General features: G+C 43.2%; 1 protein-coding gene across 1 annotated transcript in view; it reads right to left on the minus strand.

The window, feature by feature from the left end:
* Positions 1-7859: 7859 nt before the first annotated feature.
* LOC306968270 (interleukin-1 receptor-like 2) overlaps positions 7860-13182 on the minus strand; it is a 33819-nt gene continuing 28496 nt past the window's right edge. The window contains exons 9-12 of the mRNA XM_079563612.1: positions 12465-12608; positions 10588-10755; positions 9038-9642; positions 7860-8322 (exon numbers count right to left, since the gene is read on the minus strand). Of these exons, the coding sequence (XP_079419738.1) occupies positions 7990-8322; positions 9038-9642; positions 10588-10755; positions 12465-12608 (1250 nt within the window). The 3' untranslated portion in view covers positions 7860-7989. The remainder of the gene's footprint in view (positions 8323-9037; positions 9643-10587; positions 10756-12464; positions 12609-13182) is intronic.

Raw genomic sequence — 13182 nt, forward strand, 5'->3', positions numbered from 1 at the left:
CCCCCGGTCACTCCCGAGGCGCGAGGTCTCCGCTCGTGTCCCCGCTCGGCCGTCCTGCTCGAGAGTCAGGACTGTAGTTTGGTGAATAGACGAGAGTAAAGGCGTTCTCCGCGGTCTTTTTGTTTCAAAGAGGAGTTGAATCCACGCGGTTGTCATGAGTTACTTACAGTAACTCTGGTTCTCTGAATGTGCGCAGTCTAGAACGAGTTGGGCGACTCACAGGCTAATTCTCAGTGGTCAGGCAGAAATAACCGTCAGATGCAGGTTTTAAATCAGCGGTTCCCAAACTGTGGGTCAGGGATCAGAGGTGACAGAATGGGCCCTGTTGTGTGCTAACCTTAATACTTAATTAGGCGCTGCACTCTGAATTCAATCATGACAAGCGTACTTTTTTTGTTGCTTTATTAATCAACGCGGACCACACAAAATGCCGCTCCGGGAGGCTCAGCTTGAATCTCAACATCGCGTATAGACGTAACCTGATATCAATACATGACAGGACCATCTGCCATTTACCATTTTAAGAAGTGGGGAAAATATACTAGTACTAGCCCTAAATCCCAGTCTGACAGTGGCTTAGTGGTTAGTGGTTCTCACACAGGGGTGCAGGGCCTGAATTGAGGTCTGTATGTTCCCCTTCTGCTCTGCACTACTGACCAGTGGACCTGTTTTTGACCGTAAATGGATTCGCTCTTCGTCGGATAGCCATGGGATGTGCACTGTAGGGCCCCCGTGTGGATTTCTGCTAAGGGCCCCAGAAGGGCCAGCACCGGCTCAAGTACAGAAATACTGTTTCAAAGTAGGAAACAAATGCTATATTTTAAATAAATAGAATTGATTTGTTTGACAGAGCCACACAGACCACATCCTTCTGGAGTTTGATTTAAGATCTTTGTCTCTTTGAAGGTCCCAGGTTCCATTTCCATGTGGAGTTTGCATGTTCTCCCCGTGTCGGCAGAAGTTTCGTCCAGGTACTCCGGCTTTCCACCAAAAACATGTACAATACGTTGACCCTATTGTACATGACCCATTGACCCGAGTTGCTAATGTCTCTGTGTTTCCTTCCGTTTTTGTGGCAGAACAACGTAGATCATTTGTCTCCGCTCGTCGGACGATGCCTATCCTCTGATTGGTTAATACGCTTGTCAATCACGTCCATCGAGAATTTGAATAAATCAGCCTGATCCCAGGTCTCTGTAAAGAATAGGAGTGTATTATAAAACCAAGGCACTCTCTGGTGTGATCAAAATGACTCTTTCTTCTTCATCGGGGGCTTCATGATGATGAAGGTCTTTTTGGCTGAAACGTGTTGAGGCTGTTTGTCCATTTAGACATACCATAAAAATGAAAGGCATTAGAACCACACCAGAGGGCGGCTTGATATTTCATAGCGTATAATTTAGTTTACTCAAGATTTAGTCCAAAGTAGTTGTCAATATATCATTAGACATTTAGTCAGGAGTTTCATACAGTACTTTGGACGTCTAGAGCACCGTATAAAATGCCTCTGAGACTAATCGTGTATTTTACATCTGCAAACAAAAACATAGCAGATAGACAGGATTTGCTGCACACTGAAAGGCAAAATAAGTTCAAAAACAAGCTCAAAGGCCATGGTCATGACTAAAACATTGAATATTGATATTTCATTCAAACTGAACATTGAATATTGAGCGTACTTTCTGAGAGCAGAAGAGACAGATGAAACGAAACAAAACACCAGTACAAGGTTTGTTTTGATGAGGACTCAAAAAGTTAAATATAACATTTAAAAAGTACATAACCATTATTAACAGCCTATTTGATCATTGAAGATGATGCTAGACTTCGCCCTTTCCAACTGTGTGACCAGCAGCTCTTCTCACAGTGTTGATAAGTTTACAAACACACCAGAGTCTTGAATCTTGAACCGCTCCCACTTCACGGTTCCAACAGAACCAAAAGACACAAATAACAACAGGGTGACTCAATGTTCTCTGTATTTGACCCATCCTGTTGGAGCAGTGAGCTCCAGCGTGGGCCAGTGCACGGAGACCCATCTCCAGATGTGGAGTCATGCTACTGGTCAGGAACACCTGGCCAGAGGATTCACCGATTGTACATGTTTTTAGTGGTAGGGGAAACCTACGCAGACACAGGGAGAACATGCAAACTCCACACAGAAAGACCCAGTCCAGGTGGGAATCAAACTCGGGACCTTCTATGAGCGCTAACTGCGATAGAAACAAAAGGAGCCAGTGCAGCAGACGTGAGGCTTCGAGCCGCCGCCCTCCAAAACCTCCCACTGTCTACAGCACTGCTTACTCAATCTGATAACGGCCACCACCGAAACCACCGCAGGAAACAACCGAGCTGCATTCATCAGATGTGGGTTAGAAAGTGACGGTCATGAGCACGTCTCTTCTACAGGTATTACGCCGCTTTTGGACGGCTTAGCCTTGGTATTTTTGAGCAGAAAAGAACCAGCACAGGCTGAAGTCAGCTCCATTATCTCCAATACGGCGATGAAAGCAGTGAAAAGATCAAATTAGGACGATCACGTGCATGTTTAAGGAACAGGCCACCGTTTTTACATACTGAGATATGTTTTACCTGAGCTTAGAATCAGAATAGTTTTTATTGCCATTGTTTGGAAACAGGTTCACAAACTAGGACTTTTTCTTGGTGAGATGTGCAACATTACATAAAAACTTATAAGACAGAGTTTAGATGAAAATAAGCTATACACTTTAAACTATAAGGCTTTAGGGGCATGCTTAAGAATATTAAAATATATAGATATAAAATAAGAGGTAAAATATGGTAGGCAACAATTGACATAGAACAACAGGATTGGATTTACATATGGTGGGTAAAGTGATATAAAGTGATACAGTGAAAGTGATGCAGTGGATCTAAGTGCGGACAGACCAGAGTGTAACAGAGCAGATACAGTCTGTCCTGAGTTATTAGGTCTTTATCGTTCATGAGTCTGATGGCTGTGGGGAAAAACTGTTCAAGTGACGGGATCTATGGGTCCACACGGTGATGGAGGTGAGGATGGACCACACGGTGATGGAGGAGGTGAGGATGGACTTGATGATGGCCATGTAGAACTGCACCAGCGTCTTCTTCAGCAGCTTAAGTTTCCTCAGCTGCTGCAGGAAGAACATCATCTGCTGGGCCTTCTTGATGAGGGAGCTGATGGTTGGCTCCCATTTGAGGTCCTGGATGATGGTGGTGCCCAGGAATCGGGAGGAGGCTAAATGCTAACGCCGTCTGTGCTGTGTTTACGTGACTGAGGGCACGCGTGAAGCCAGACAGGTACAAATGAATAAGGTCAGGTAAGAACATATGGAGGTCAGAATGACAACCCTGTCATCAATAATGACTTAATGAGGGGCAAATGTTTGATTGGAAAGTCCACAGGTCCTTCCAGAGCGATCCTAATGTGTGCAGACAGTCTGGGCAGTTTTGAGCGTGGAAGATGGAGATGTACTAAACATGCAGGATCACTGAAACATGCACAGTTCTTCTTTTGAGACTCTGTTTTTGTTCAGTTATTGGTACAACAAAGAATCACGGTGTATATATAAAATGTATATACACTGTGGAACAATCCAGATTATTATGGAATATGCATGCCCAAGGAACAGTTATTCAGAATTATTTATTCATTTAAAAAAATAGCACAATTTTTTATTTTATTTTTTACACCTGTATATTATATATTTACCTTTACATAGTTATGCCATGGTCACTGAACGTCCAGGGGATCTTTAACATTCAAAATGTAGTTACGTGGGGAAACGCCACAGTTACAACATCAAGGAAATATGTGCAACAAAAATGAAACTTCACGGTAATAAAATAAAAAAATAAAAACTAGGTTAAACAAAAAAAGCGCGTAGAGAAAGTGTGTCAGTGGATGAACATTTCCGTTAAGTGGCCTGTGTGGGTGTCTGGAGGTTTTGAAGAATGACTTGTAGCAAAGGTTATCATCTGAAAAAAGGAGTTGCATTTATCCTAAGGTAAAGGTTATGTAGCAATACAAAAGTTTCGTTTGCATTTCAAGTTTCGTAGCAGAATAAAACTTTTTTAACTAAATTAAAAACATATTTTTATCGTTTGGCCTTTAACTAATCTCTTGTTGGATCTGTACATTTGTTGTCCACATTTGCTGTTGTTTAACTGTTCTTTTCTTGAATTGTGATTGTGATTGAAAGTGTGATATATCGATGTAATGTTTTACTATTGGAAAGCACTTTGAACTACCCACCGGTATGAAAGGTGCTCTATAAATACATGATTATTATTAATAATTAATAATGTTCACATCTATTCAGGTCATTTTGTTTGACTTTTGATTCTAAAATCATGTAAGTTTGTGGTTTCCTTGTAAAATTCTACACTCATTCCCCAAGAACAGTGTTTCCCCACCAGGGTTTATGGGGAATTATTTCAAATTTAACAGGAAGATAAAGTTTATTGTATAAGGAAAAGACAAATTTGCAGTAAAAGTATTTTAGCTTTAATTTGAATACAACACATAGTCTTTTCACAACTAAATAGGATTTCCAGTTGATCACTTTAGATACAATTGGCCGCACCCACAATGTAGGGGGTACTCAAAGTATACACGTGTACACAGACAAAACATATACAAAGGTTGGGAACCACTGCCCTAGAACAGGGTGCTCCAGTGAGATACTATTACGTAACAAAAATTACAACTTGAACTCACAATATACAATAAATAATTACGTAAATGTTTACCTCAAACTTTTCTTCAATTACTTATATGTTTGAAGAGTGTGTAAGAGAAAATGCATCTTAAAAAAGTAACAAGTGACTGTCTCCGTTGTCATATAAATAAAGGCTAAATCTTAACTCATCTAATCTCATCGAAAAAAGTTGCCAGGTCCTATCAAGAAATAAGCTAAAAGTCACAATAATTACGTAGAGAACAGCACGGCCAAAACTTGTGGACAACTCATGGAAAAGCATAATCTGGCAACCCTGTGTCTGGAGATCCCTGCACTAAAATAATACATAGATATACACATTTAGACAGATCTGGCATACAAGAAGCGTCCCACTTTAAGGTGAAAGTGGTACAAACTTAACATGGTGAAGAGAGCGAAAGGTGTAAGGACTTTGCACAGTGACGGGCGTGAAAGGTGTAAAGAGTTTGTATATTGAAGAGAGTGAAAGGTGTGAAAGGAAGTGAAAGGACTTTGCAAAGTGAAGGGCATGAGAGGTGTGTGGACTTTGCATAGTGAGTGAAAGGTGTGTTGTGTGTGACAGGAACTGGTGCAGAGAGGCCAAATACCGCTTTGACAGGGGAGTGGGGAAAGCCAAATCAGCTGACTCCCGTCTTCACAGACATTTTCAACACCTCCCTGGACTCATGCCATGTGCCGTCCTGCTTTAAATCGTCCATCATCATCCCTGTTCCTAATGTGGCAGTATCGCCTGCAGGCAGGCTCTGCCACGTAAATGTTTTGTTTTTATTATTGGCTTCATGCATTGCGTCGCCCTATAAATAGTGCGTGGTTCAGGTTACGCGCCCTCTGACCTCTCACTTCCGCCCCTGGTCTCTGGGCCACCCGGTTCGAGCGCTCCTTCATGTCTGCGCAGGTAACATCAACCCGCTAATTAATGTGTTTTACTGCTAAATTGGTCCTAATGCTACCTTAGCATGTCGGTGCCGCTGGTATCTGGTGCGCTGTTTACATCGTCCAACCTTGCGATGCTCGTGTGGGAGGTAAGAGTGGCAGCTAGCCTTTTAGCGTAGCAACATCTTTCAAAACATACTCACGACGTATTCTTGTCGCAGCTGTGGTGGTAGCCCGACTAAAGCTCCGTCCACTGTTGACCGCTTAGGTTTCCCACGTTTTGTTAGCAGGTAACTTTTACACAAGACATATATATAACTTTGTTTGAATAGTGCCTAAAGATGCGCCCTTAATTTGTGCAGCTTCCGGCATGGAAACTGCTGTCTTGTCTGGTCCTCTCTTCGCTTTGGAACAAGTGCAACCGAATGACTACAAAATTGTGTATTGAAGTAACGAAAACCTGGTACTGGATAAAGGACTGAAATTATGGACAAGTGGTACAGAACTTGCATTAAAAGTAACAAATTGTGCACTTCGAAATGGAACTCAACAAATAGATGTTTTAACTCATAGAAAAATAAAGCAATCTTTTGTAAGATGGACTTTGCCTGCTTGTCATTTTATATCATAACGAACCTGTGTGCCTTGTACTTTGTCAACCTGTATTTAGTTAAATCTCCAGGTGAAACTCCTGGGGTGGCGTTGTGGCATTTTGGAGCTAAAGTAAAATCTAAGTCAACCCTCGCCTTGCCACACTAAGAAACCACAGATCACAGCACTTAATGACTACAGACCACCATCACCCAGGGACTCAAATGGGAGCCAACCATCAGCTCCCACATCAAGAAGGCCCAGCAGAGGATGTTCTTCCTGCGGCAGCTGAGGAAACTTAAGCTGCTGAACAAGATGCTGGTGCAGTTCTACACGGCCATCATCGAGTCCATCCTCACCTCCTCCATCACTGCGTGGTACCCTGGGACAAGTACCGACTGCAGCGCATTGTGCGTGCTGCTGAGAGGGTGATTGGCTGTAAACTCCCACCTCTCCAGGACCTGTTAAACTCCAGGACACGGAGGCATGTGGGTCGAATCACAGCTGACCCTTCTCACCCTGGACACGGACTATTCACCCCTCTCCCCTCAGGTAGGAGGCTACGCTCTATACCAGACCCATAAATACCGCCACTTCAACAGTTTTTTGTCCCCACTCATGAACAATAACAAGACCTAATAACTCAGTACAGACTGTAATCTGCTTGCACTATGTGGTATGTCCACACTTAGATCCACTGCACCACTTATCACTTATCACTGTATGCACCTACACAATATGTAAATCCAATCCCGCTGTTGTTTTATATGAATTGTTGTCGTCTTACCATATTTTACTTCTTATTTATTTTAATATTCTTATGCATGCCCCTAAAGCCCTACCGTTTAAAGTTTTATAGCTTATTTTAATCTAAACTCTGTGTTATATGTTTTTATGTTGAATGTTGCACGTCTTCACTAAGAAAAAATCCCTTCCACATAATTGCTGCCTGCGCTGTACTCTACAACAGTTGCCGTGGGGTTTACAGAAGACTTTTGGATTCCAGGGCTGAGAGCGCAAAAGGCCGTTCCGTGCTGCTCTGGCCCCATCACTCAAAATGTTTCAGGAACTGGAATCCGGCACAGCAGTGAAGGCTGAAGGATCAATTAAATTTCATTATTTCGTAATTGACCTTTTTGTGACCTAATGGCTGTATGAGTGTTTAGCATTGCACCTGGATCCGTTAGCAGTGAACACCTACCAAACGATAAATTATGGAGCATCATGGAGATCACGTTGATGGAAGTAAAGGCGCCGTGCTAACCACCCATACAGCCAAATGCGCACTAATAAAAAGTTCCATGGTGCACCTAACATTTAATTATACTTTAGTATAATATAATTAAGTATACTTTGAGATAAGTTAAAATGATGTGAGCTTATTTGTCCTTTATTACAGGCTGAGTCAAAAACAGCCACGAGTAAGCTAGCATTAGCATTTGAGTTAGCAATCCCGTTTCATCCCCTATTACTTCAGTCAGGAAATAGATACATTCAGTATCCTGGAGAACTGTTTGAACCCACCCTACAGACACACAATAATCATCATTTTAAGACAAAGTTACAAAAAAAGATCTAACAGGCGTCGATGATGAGGACAACTTGCTTCACGTGATTTTATCTGAAGAGGAAAATGCTCTCAGTTTTCTCGTAACAAACACAGTCTTGAAATGTATTTAATTATTTTTCATAATGCACTTTAAAGATTTAAAGACACAGGCCGTCCTGGTGCCACCTTTGAAACACTAAGAGCCAGCTAAGTGTAGGCAACACTGAATCAGCCGTACAAAAATATTGCCCCTCAAACAGGCAGAGCATGTTCTCCTCGTGTCCGGGTCTCTGTCCTGTGTAGGTGGAGCAGGGCGATATCCTCAGGTGGGGTGGTCCTCTTGCCACACACCGGCATCTTGTACCGCACCTCCTTCCAGAACCTGCAGTTGGGGGACACGCAGGACGACAGCGTTTTTTCCACGTCCCATGTCCTGCGGGTGCACACTGTCATCCAGGGAGTACCCGCTGCCCCCCGGGTCCTCCACCAGCACACGGCGCCCTGGGTCTGCCTGAGGTGACGCATCGACTCTGGGAGCTGCTCCAGGTCTGAGGGCCCCAACTCCTCCAGCTCCACCAGGATCACCTGCACCACACAAGACAAGTTCAAGGTCTGTCATAATGTCCCTCCATGTTGACTTGGGTTCACAATCAGTAGTACGTTGCTCAAAGATTAGCAAATTATATATGATTAATGGAGGAATTCGGACCACCCATACTCCAATAGGAACTCGGACCACCCATACTCCATTATATATGATTAATGGAGGAATTCGGACCACCTATACTCCAATAGGAACTCGGACCACCCATACTCCATTATATATGATTAATGGAGGAATTCGGACCACCCATACTCCATTATATATGATTAATGGAGGAATTCGGACCACCCATACTCCATTATATATGATTAATGGAGGAAATCGGACCACCCATACTCCATTATATATGATTAATGGAGGAATTCGGACCACCCATACTCCAATAGGAAGTCGGACCACCCATACTCCATTATATATGATTAATGGAGGAATTCGGACCACCCATACTCCATTATATATGATTAATGGAGGAATTCGGACCACCCATACTCCATTATATATGATTAATGGAGGAACTCGGACCACCCATACTCCATTATATATGATTAATGGAGGAATTCGGACCACCCATACTCCATTATATATGATTAATGGAGGAATTCGGACCACCCATACTCCATGAGACGAAACGCAAATTGATAGATTTGTAAAGATAAGTATTCAAACACGGATTGCTCGTAGTAGTGTCGTTCTTACCTTTAGGGATCTCTCCAGTAGAGCTCTGTGCATGGCTGCCACACATTCCAGCTGTGTGCGGGCGTGGCCACAGGTGTCCTCACAGCTCAGAGGACCATCGTTGTTGGGGTCCTCGCTGGGGCAGAAGTGGACCTTTCTCGAGTTCAGATTGTTGTTTGTGGTATTAATGTCCATTTGGCTGGTGGTGAACTGCTCCCTGCTGGAGTTTAGGTTCTCTTTTGTGGTGGTCAGAAGTTCCCTGGTGATGTTGAGGTTCTCCTTTCTGGTGGTCAGGTTTTCCTTGCTGGTGTTGAGGTTCTCCTTTCTTGTGGTCAGGTTCTCGGTGTTCAGGTTCTCCTTGAAGGTGGTTAAGAGCTCCTTGCTAGCGTTAAGATGGTCTTTGCTGGTGCTGAGGTTCTCCTTGCTGGTGTTCAGGCGCTCCTTGCTAGTGATCAGGTGGTCCGTCTGATTGTGGTGGCCTGTGTCTGTGTGGTCCATGGGTCTCGCCAGCAGCGTGTTGTTGTTGTTGCTGCTGCTGCAGTACTTGTGGCTGAAGGTAGAGGCGGTGTAGAGCAGGATGATGCGGCGGCTGACCTTCAGGTTCTCCTCCACGGAGTCCGTCACAGCTGCACCGACAGACACAAGCTCATGAGACAGTAGAAATGCAAGCTACCATAGAGTACAAAGTTTGTTGGTGATCCTAAGCAGGGGCAGATCCTTTTGTAAAAAATAAATAAATAAAAAATCATCATCCTGGGAGCCACAGGAGTTGGCACTCGGCTCCTTATTTAGCTATAAAGTTGTTATAATTCTTTGTCCTGTCAAATACTAAGCACCAGGTAGCTTCTAGAGCAGTTGTGAGACATCACATCAATGGGGTGGCAGCTGGGGAGCAAGACCTTTACTGTGCCACCCCTCTAGATCCGCCCCTGCTCCTAAGGCGAGAAACTGCAGGTGAAAACGTAGATTTTCCATGCACTGACAATTTGGGATTTGTGGCTGGTTGTCTCCTTTATCGTCTTAGCCCCTGCTTGAACCGAGACTATTTTAGGTTTGGTTTGGATTTACCTTAATCTAAAAGCTTCCAAAAAGCATCAAGATAGCAATGAAAAAGAGGATGAAAACACAACAAAAACACCACAAAAAAAGTGACAAATGAGTGTCAAAAATGTGCCGGAGAAGCAACAAAAATGCAACAAAACGTGCCGAAAACATGACAAAAACGCAATGAAAAAGCAACAAAAAAGCCACAAAACATGACAAAAACGTGATGAAAACCTGCCACATTATTCTTATTGCTTAAGTCCTTTTTGCTGACCAAATTCAGTCTCATGTTTTTGAATACTGTCTCCACTTTTGGACGCCTTTATGAGGAAATAATTAGACCATAGTTCATATGAGCTGGAAGAGAGGACTTTAACTTTGCCACAGTTTTTCTTTCATGTTCCGTGAGATACACAGCGCATTTGTTACAAAACTTTATGGCTTGTCTTGTTTTCTCTCGTGAGGTCACCAAACTTTTTTTAGTCCTGCTTTAGTTTTTGCTCTGAGCTTTGGTAGCGGTGACTGACCTTCCCCGGGCAGACTGTCCCGGTCGGGGATGAACAGCGAGTACCCGCAGGCCTCCTCCAGCACCTGGGGCAGCGTGTGCAGGGCGAACCTCTCCAACTCGAGTGTCCAGCCCACAGCGCACCTCTGGGGGAAGGCCACGTACGCGTCATACAGCTTCCCATCAGGGCCTGAGGACGGACAAGACAGTCAAGACTCCTCGTGTGGAGAGGTACATTCTCAGTGATCCAGCCACAATGATCCCTCCTGTCACCCGTGAAGGAACAGTAGTACTAGCAAACACAACGTTATTTGGCAATGTGTTGTTGTTTTTGTGTTCGGCAGCCTGACAGTTTCCGGGACAGTATAAGCGCAGCTACTTTGTGCTAATCCAGAGCGTTTTGATACAACTCTGCGGTAAGGCTGGGCTTTAACAATACTTGGTGTTTGATATAGATACCTGAGTGATATTTTTTCTGATACCTATCCTAAAATATTTGTCCTCTAGAACCAGAGGCAGAACAATAATGTGTGGAAGCTCTGCACATTTCTAATATCAGGTTGATCGGGTCAAAAATGGGTAAAAAAAAAAAAGAAAAATGGGGGAATATAGTGAAAGTATTAGTAATAAAAAATGAGAAAAAAATTGAGAAACAAAATTGGGAAAAAACTAAAAATGGGGGGAAAAATTTGGGGAAAAAACAAAAACATTTATTTGAGCTGAAATTTTGTTCCTCGACCAACAGCATCAAAGATTTTGTCTTCCAGTACCTGCTTTTGATGCTTTTATTTTTTCAATACCAGTAGAACCTGTCGTTTAATGGTGCCCAGCCCTACTCTGCGGTTTACGTATCGCCGAACGGTTCTTTAGGAGAACATTATCGCAATGGACCCATAATATACCAGCAACACTCTGACGTTTTTATGAATTCCCAGTGCCATCAGTTAGGGTGGATACTGTCTGTTCACATCCTCCAGCGGATTGTCACCTTTTCCTCCGCAGCCCTGCTTGGATATTAAGCCGTCAACAATTACATTTAAAAATATAAATTTGTAACTTCTGCAGTAGATTACTGATATACTATGCATCTGGAAAGTATTGACACCCTACACTTTTCCCACATTGTGTTGTGTTAAAGCCTCAATAACAGGAATACCCAACTGGCGGACCTGGGTCCTGGGACCCCAAAGCCTTTTCATCCTATCAATATACTTAATATCCCAGGCTGAATTAAAAATGATCTAAACAATTTCAACAAGACTGAAATAAAATGGCAAAATTATTGATTAATTGATCAGCTCTGCTTTGTAAATACGGATATATTAATATATATGCTTTAAAAAAAAAATGTATATGCTGTTTTAACAATTCCAAGAGCAATAACTGCATATGTCCGGACCCTGGACATATGTTGAAAGTTACGAAAGAAAAGTTTGTGGACCTCGAGCTAATTTAGTTGGGAACGCCTGCTCTATAAAGGTCCCACAGCTGACAGAGATGCAAAATCTAAGGCCTGAAGTCAAAGGAGTCTGTAGACTCAGAGAAAGGTTTGTATCGAGGCACAGACCTGGGGGAAGGTACAGAACAATATATATAACATATAAGATGTGCAGCTTTGAAGCTCCTGAAAAGCACAGGACTCTTCCTAGAGCTCGTTGTGGATTCATTGATATATTTCACTGACAAAAACATTTGTATCATTTCACGTTTTAACTACTGCAAACAACAGCTCAGCCCAGTTAAAGTTTAAAAGCCTAGAACAGCCCAACTGTGAGTGTCTGTTATTACGTCCTATGTTTTGTCTGGGGTCCACTGAGCACCCAGCACCTCATTGATAAAATCTCCTGGATGTTCTTCTGAAATGGTTCCACATTACTCCAGACATTGTGCTGTAGTTACCTGAGCGGGAGTAGAGCATCGGGAAGGTCTGTCTGAACCACAGCACCAGCTCCAGCTTGAAGACGTGGTACAGAGAGACACAGAGGAGGAAGAGGAGCAGACAGGAGCCCAGCACCAGGCCCACTGGGAGCAGCAGCTCCGGCTCTGTGGAGGAACACACAGGACAACTGCTATGACGGCCACAAGCAGGGACAAGGGCTCAATAAGCTGCTGACCTGACTTTTCGGAGCATTTAAGGAAGAAGAAAGACAGAGGTTTTGAGTCGGCTAATGAGGCTAAAGATTGGACTCTATCGGATTCAGGAGCGGAATTGGATTTGGTGTTCAGGCTGTCAGGAAAAGATCAGATTTTAGCCTGTGGCCCTCCAGTGCCGCCGGTTTGATTTCCAGCTTTGACGATTTGCGGACTGTCCTTTCCCGTCCTTGTTCCCTCATTCACCTGTCCTGTCCAAAAACGGAACAAAACAAAACATTGCTTGCGCCACATGAGTATAATGTTTGTACACCAGAAAACGGCTAAAAAGAGTAAAAAATTGTGATTCCCACAAGAGGTTTAGTCGCATTGCCGTCTGTATCTATTCCAACATTGTATTTTCATTGTAATATGTCATTTTCATCTTTCTCTGTCAGGGTCTGTTTCAAAAGAGAACCAAACCTTAGTTCTGATTCTGAATTTGCGAGTCCAAATCCAGAGCGTGGGTGGAGAGGGAAATGAGAGG

This window comes from Gobius niger (assembly GCF_951799975.1).
Source record: "Gobius niger genome assembly, chromosome: 9".
NCBI lineage: Eukaryota > Metazoa > Chordata > Actinopteri > Gobiiformes > Gobiidae > Gobius > Gobius niger.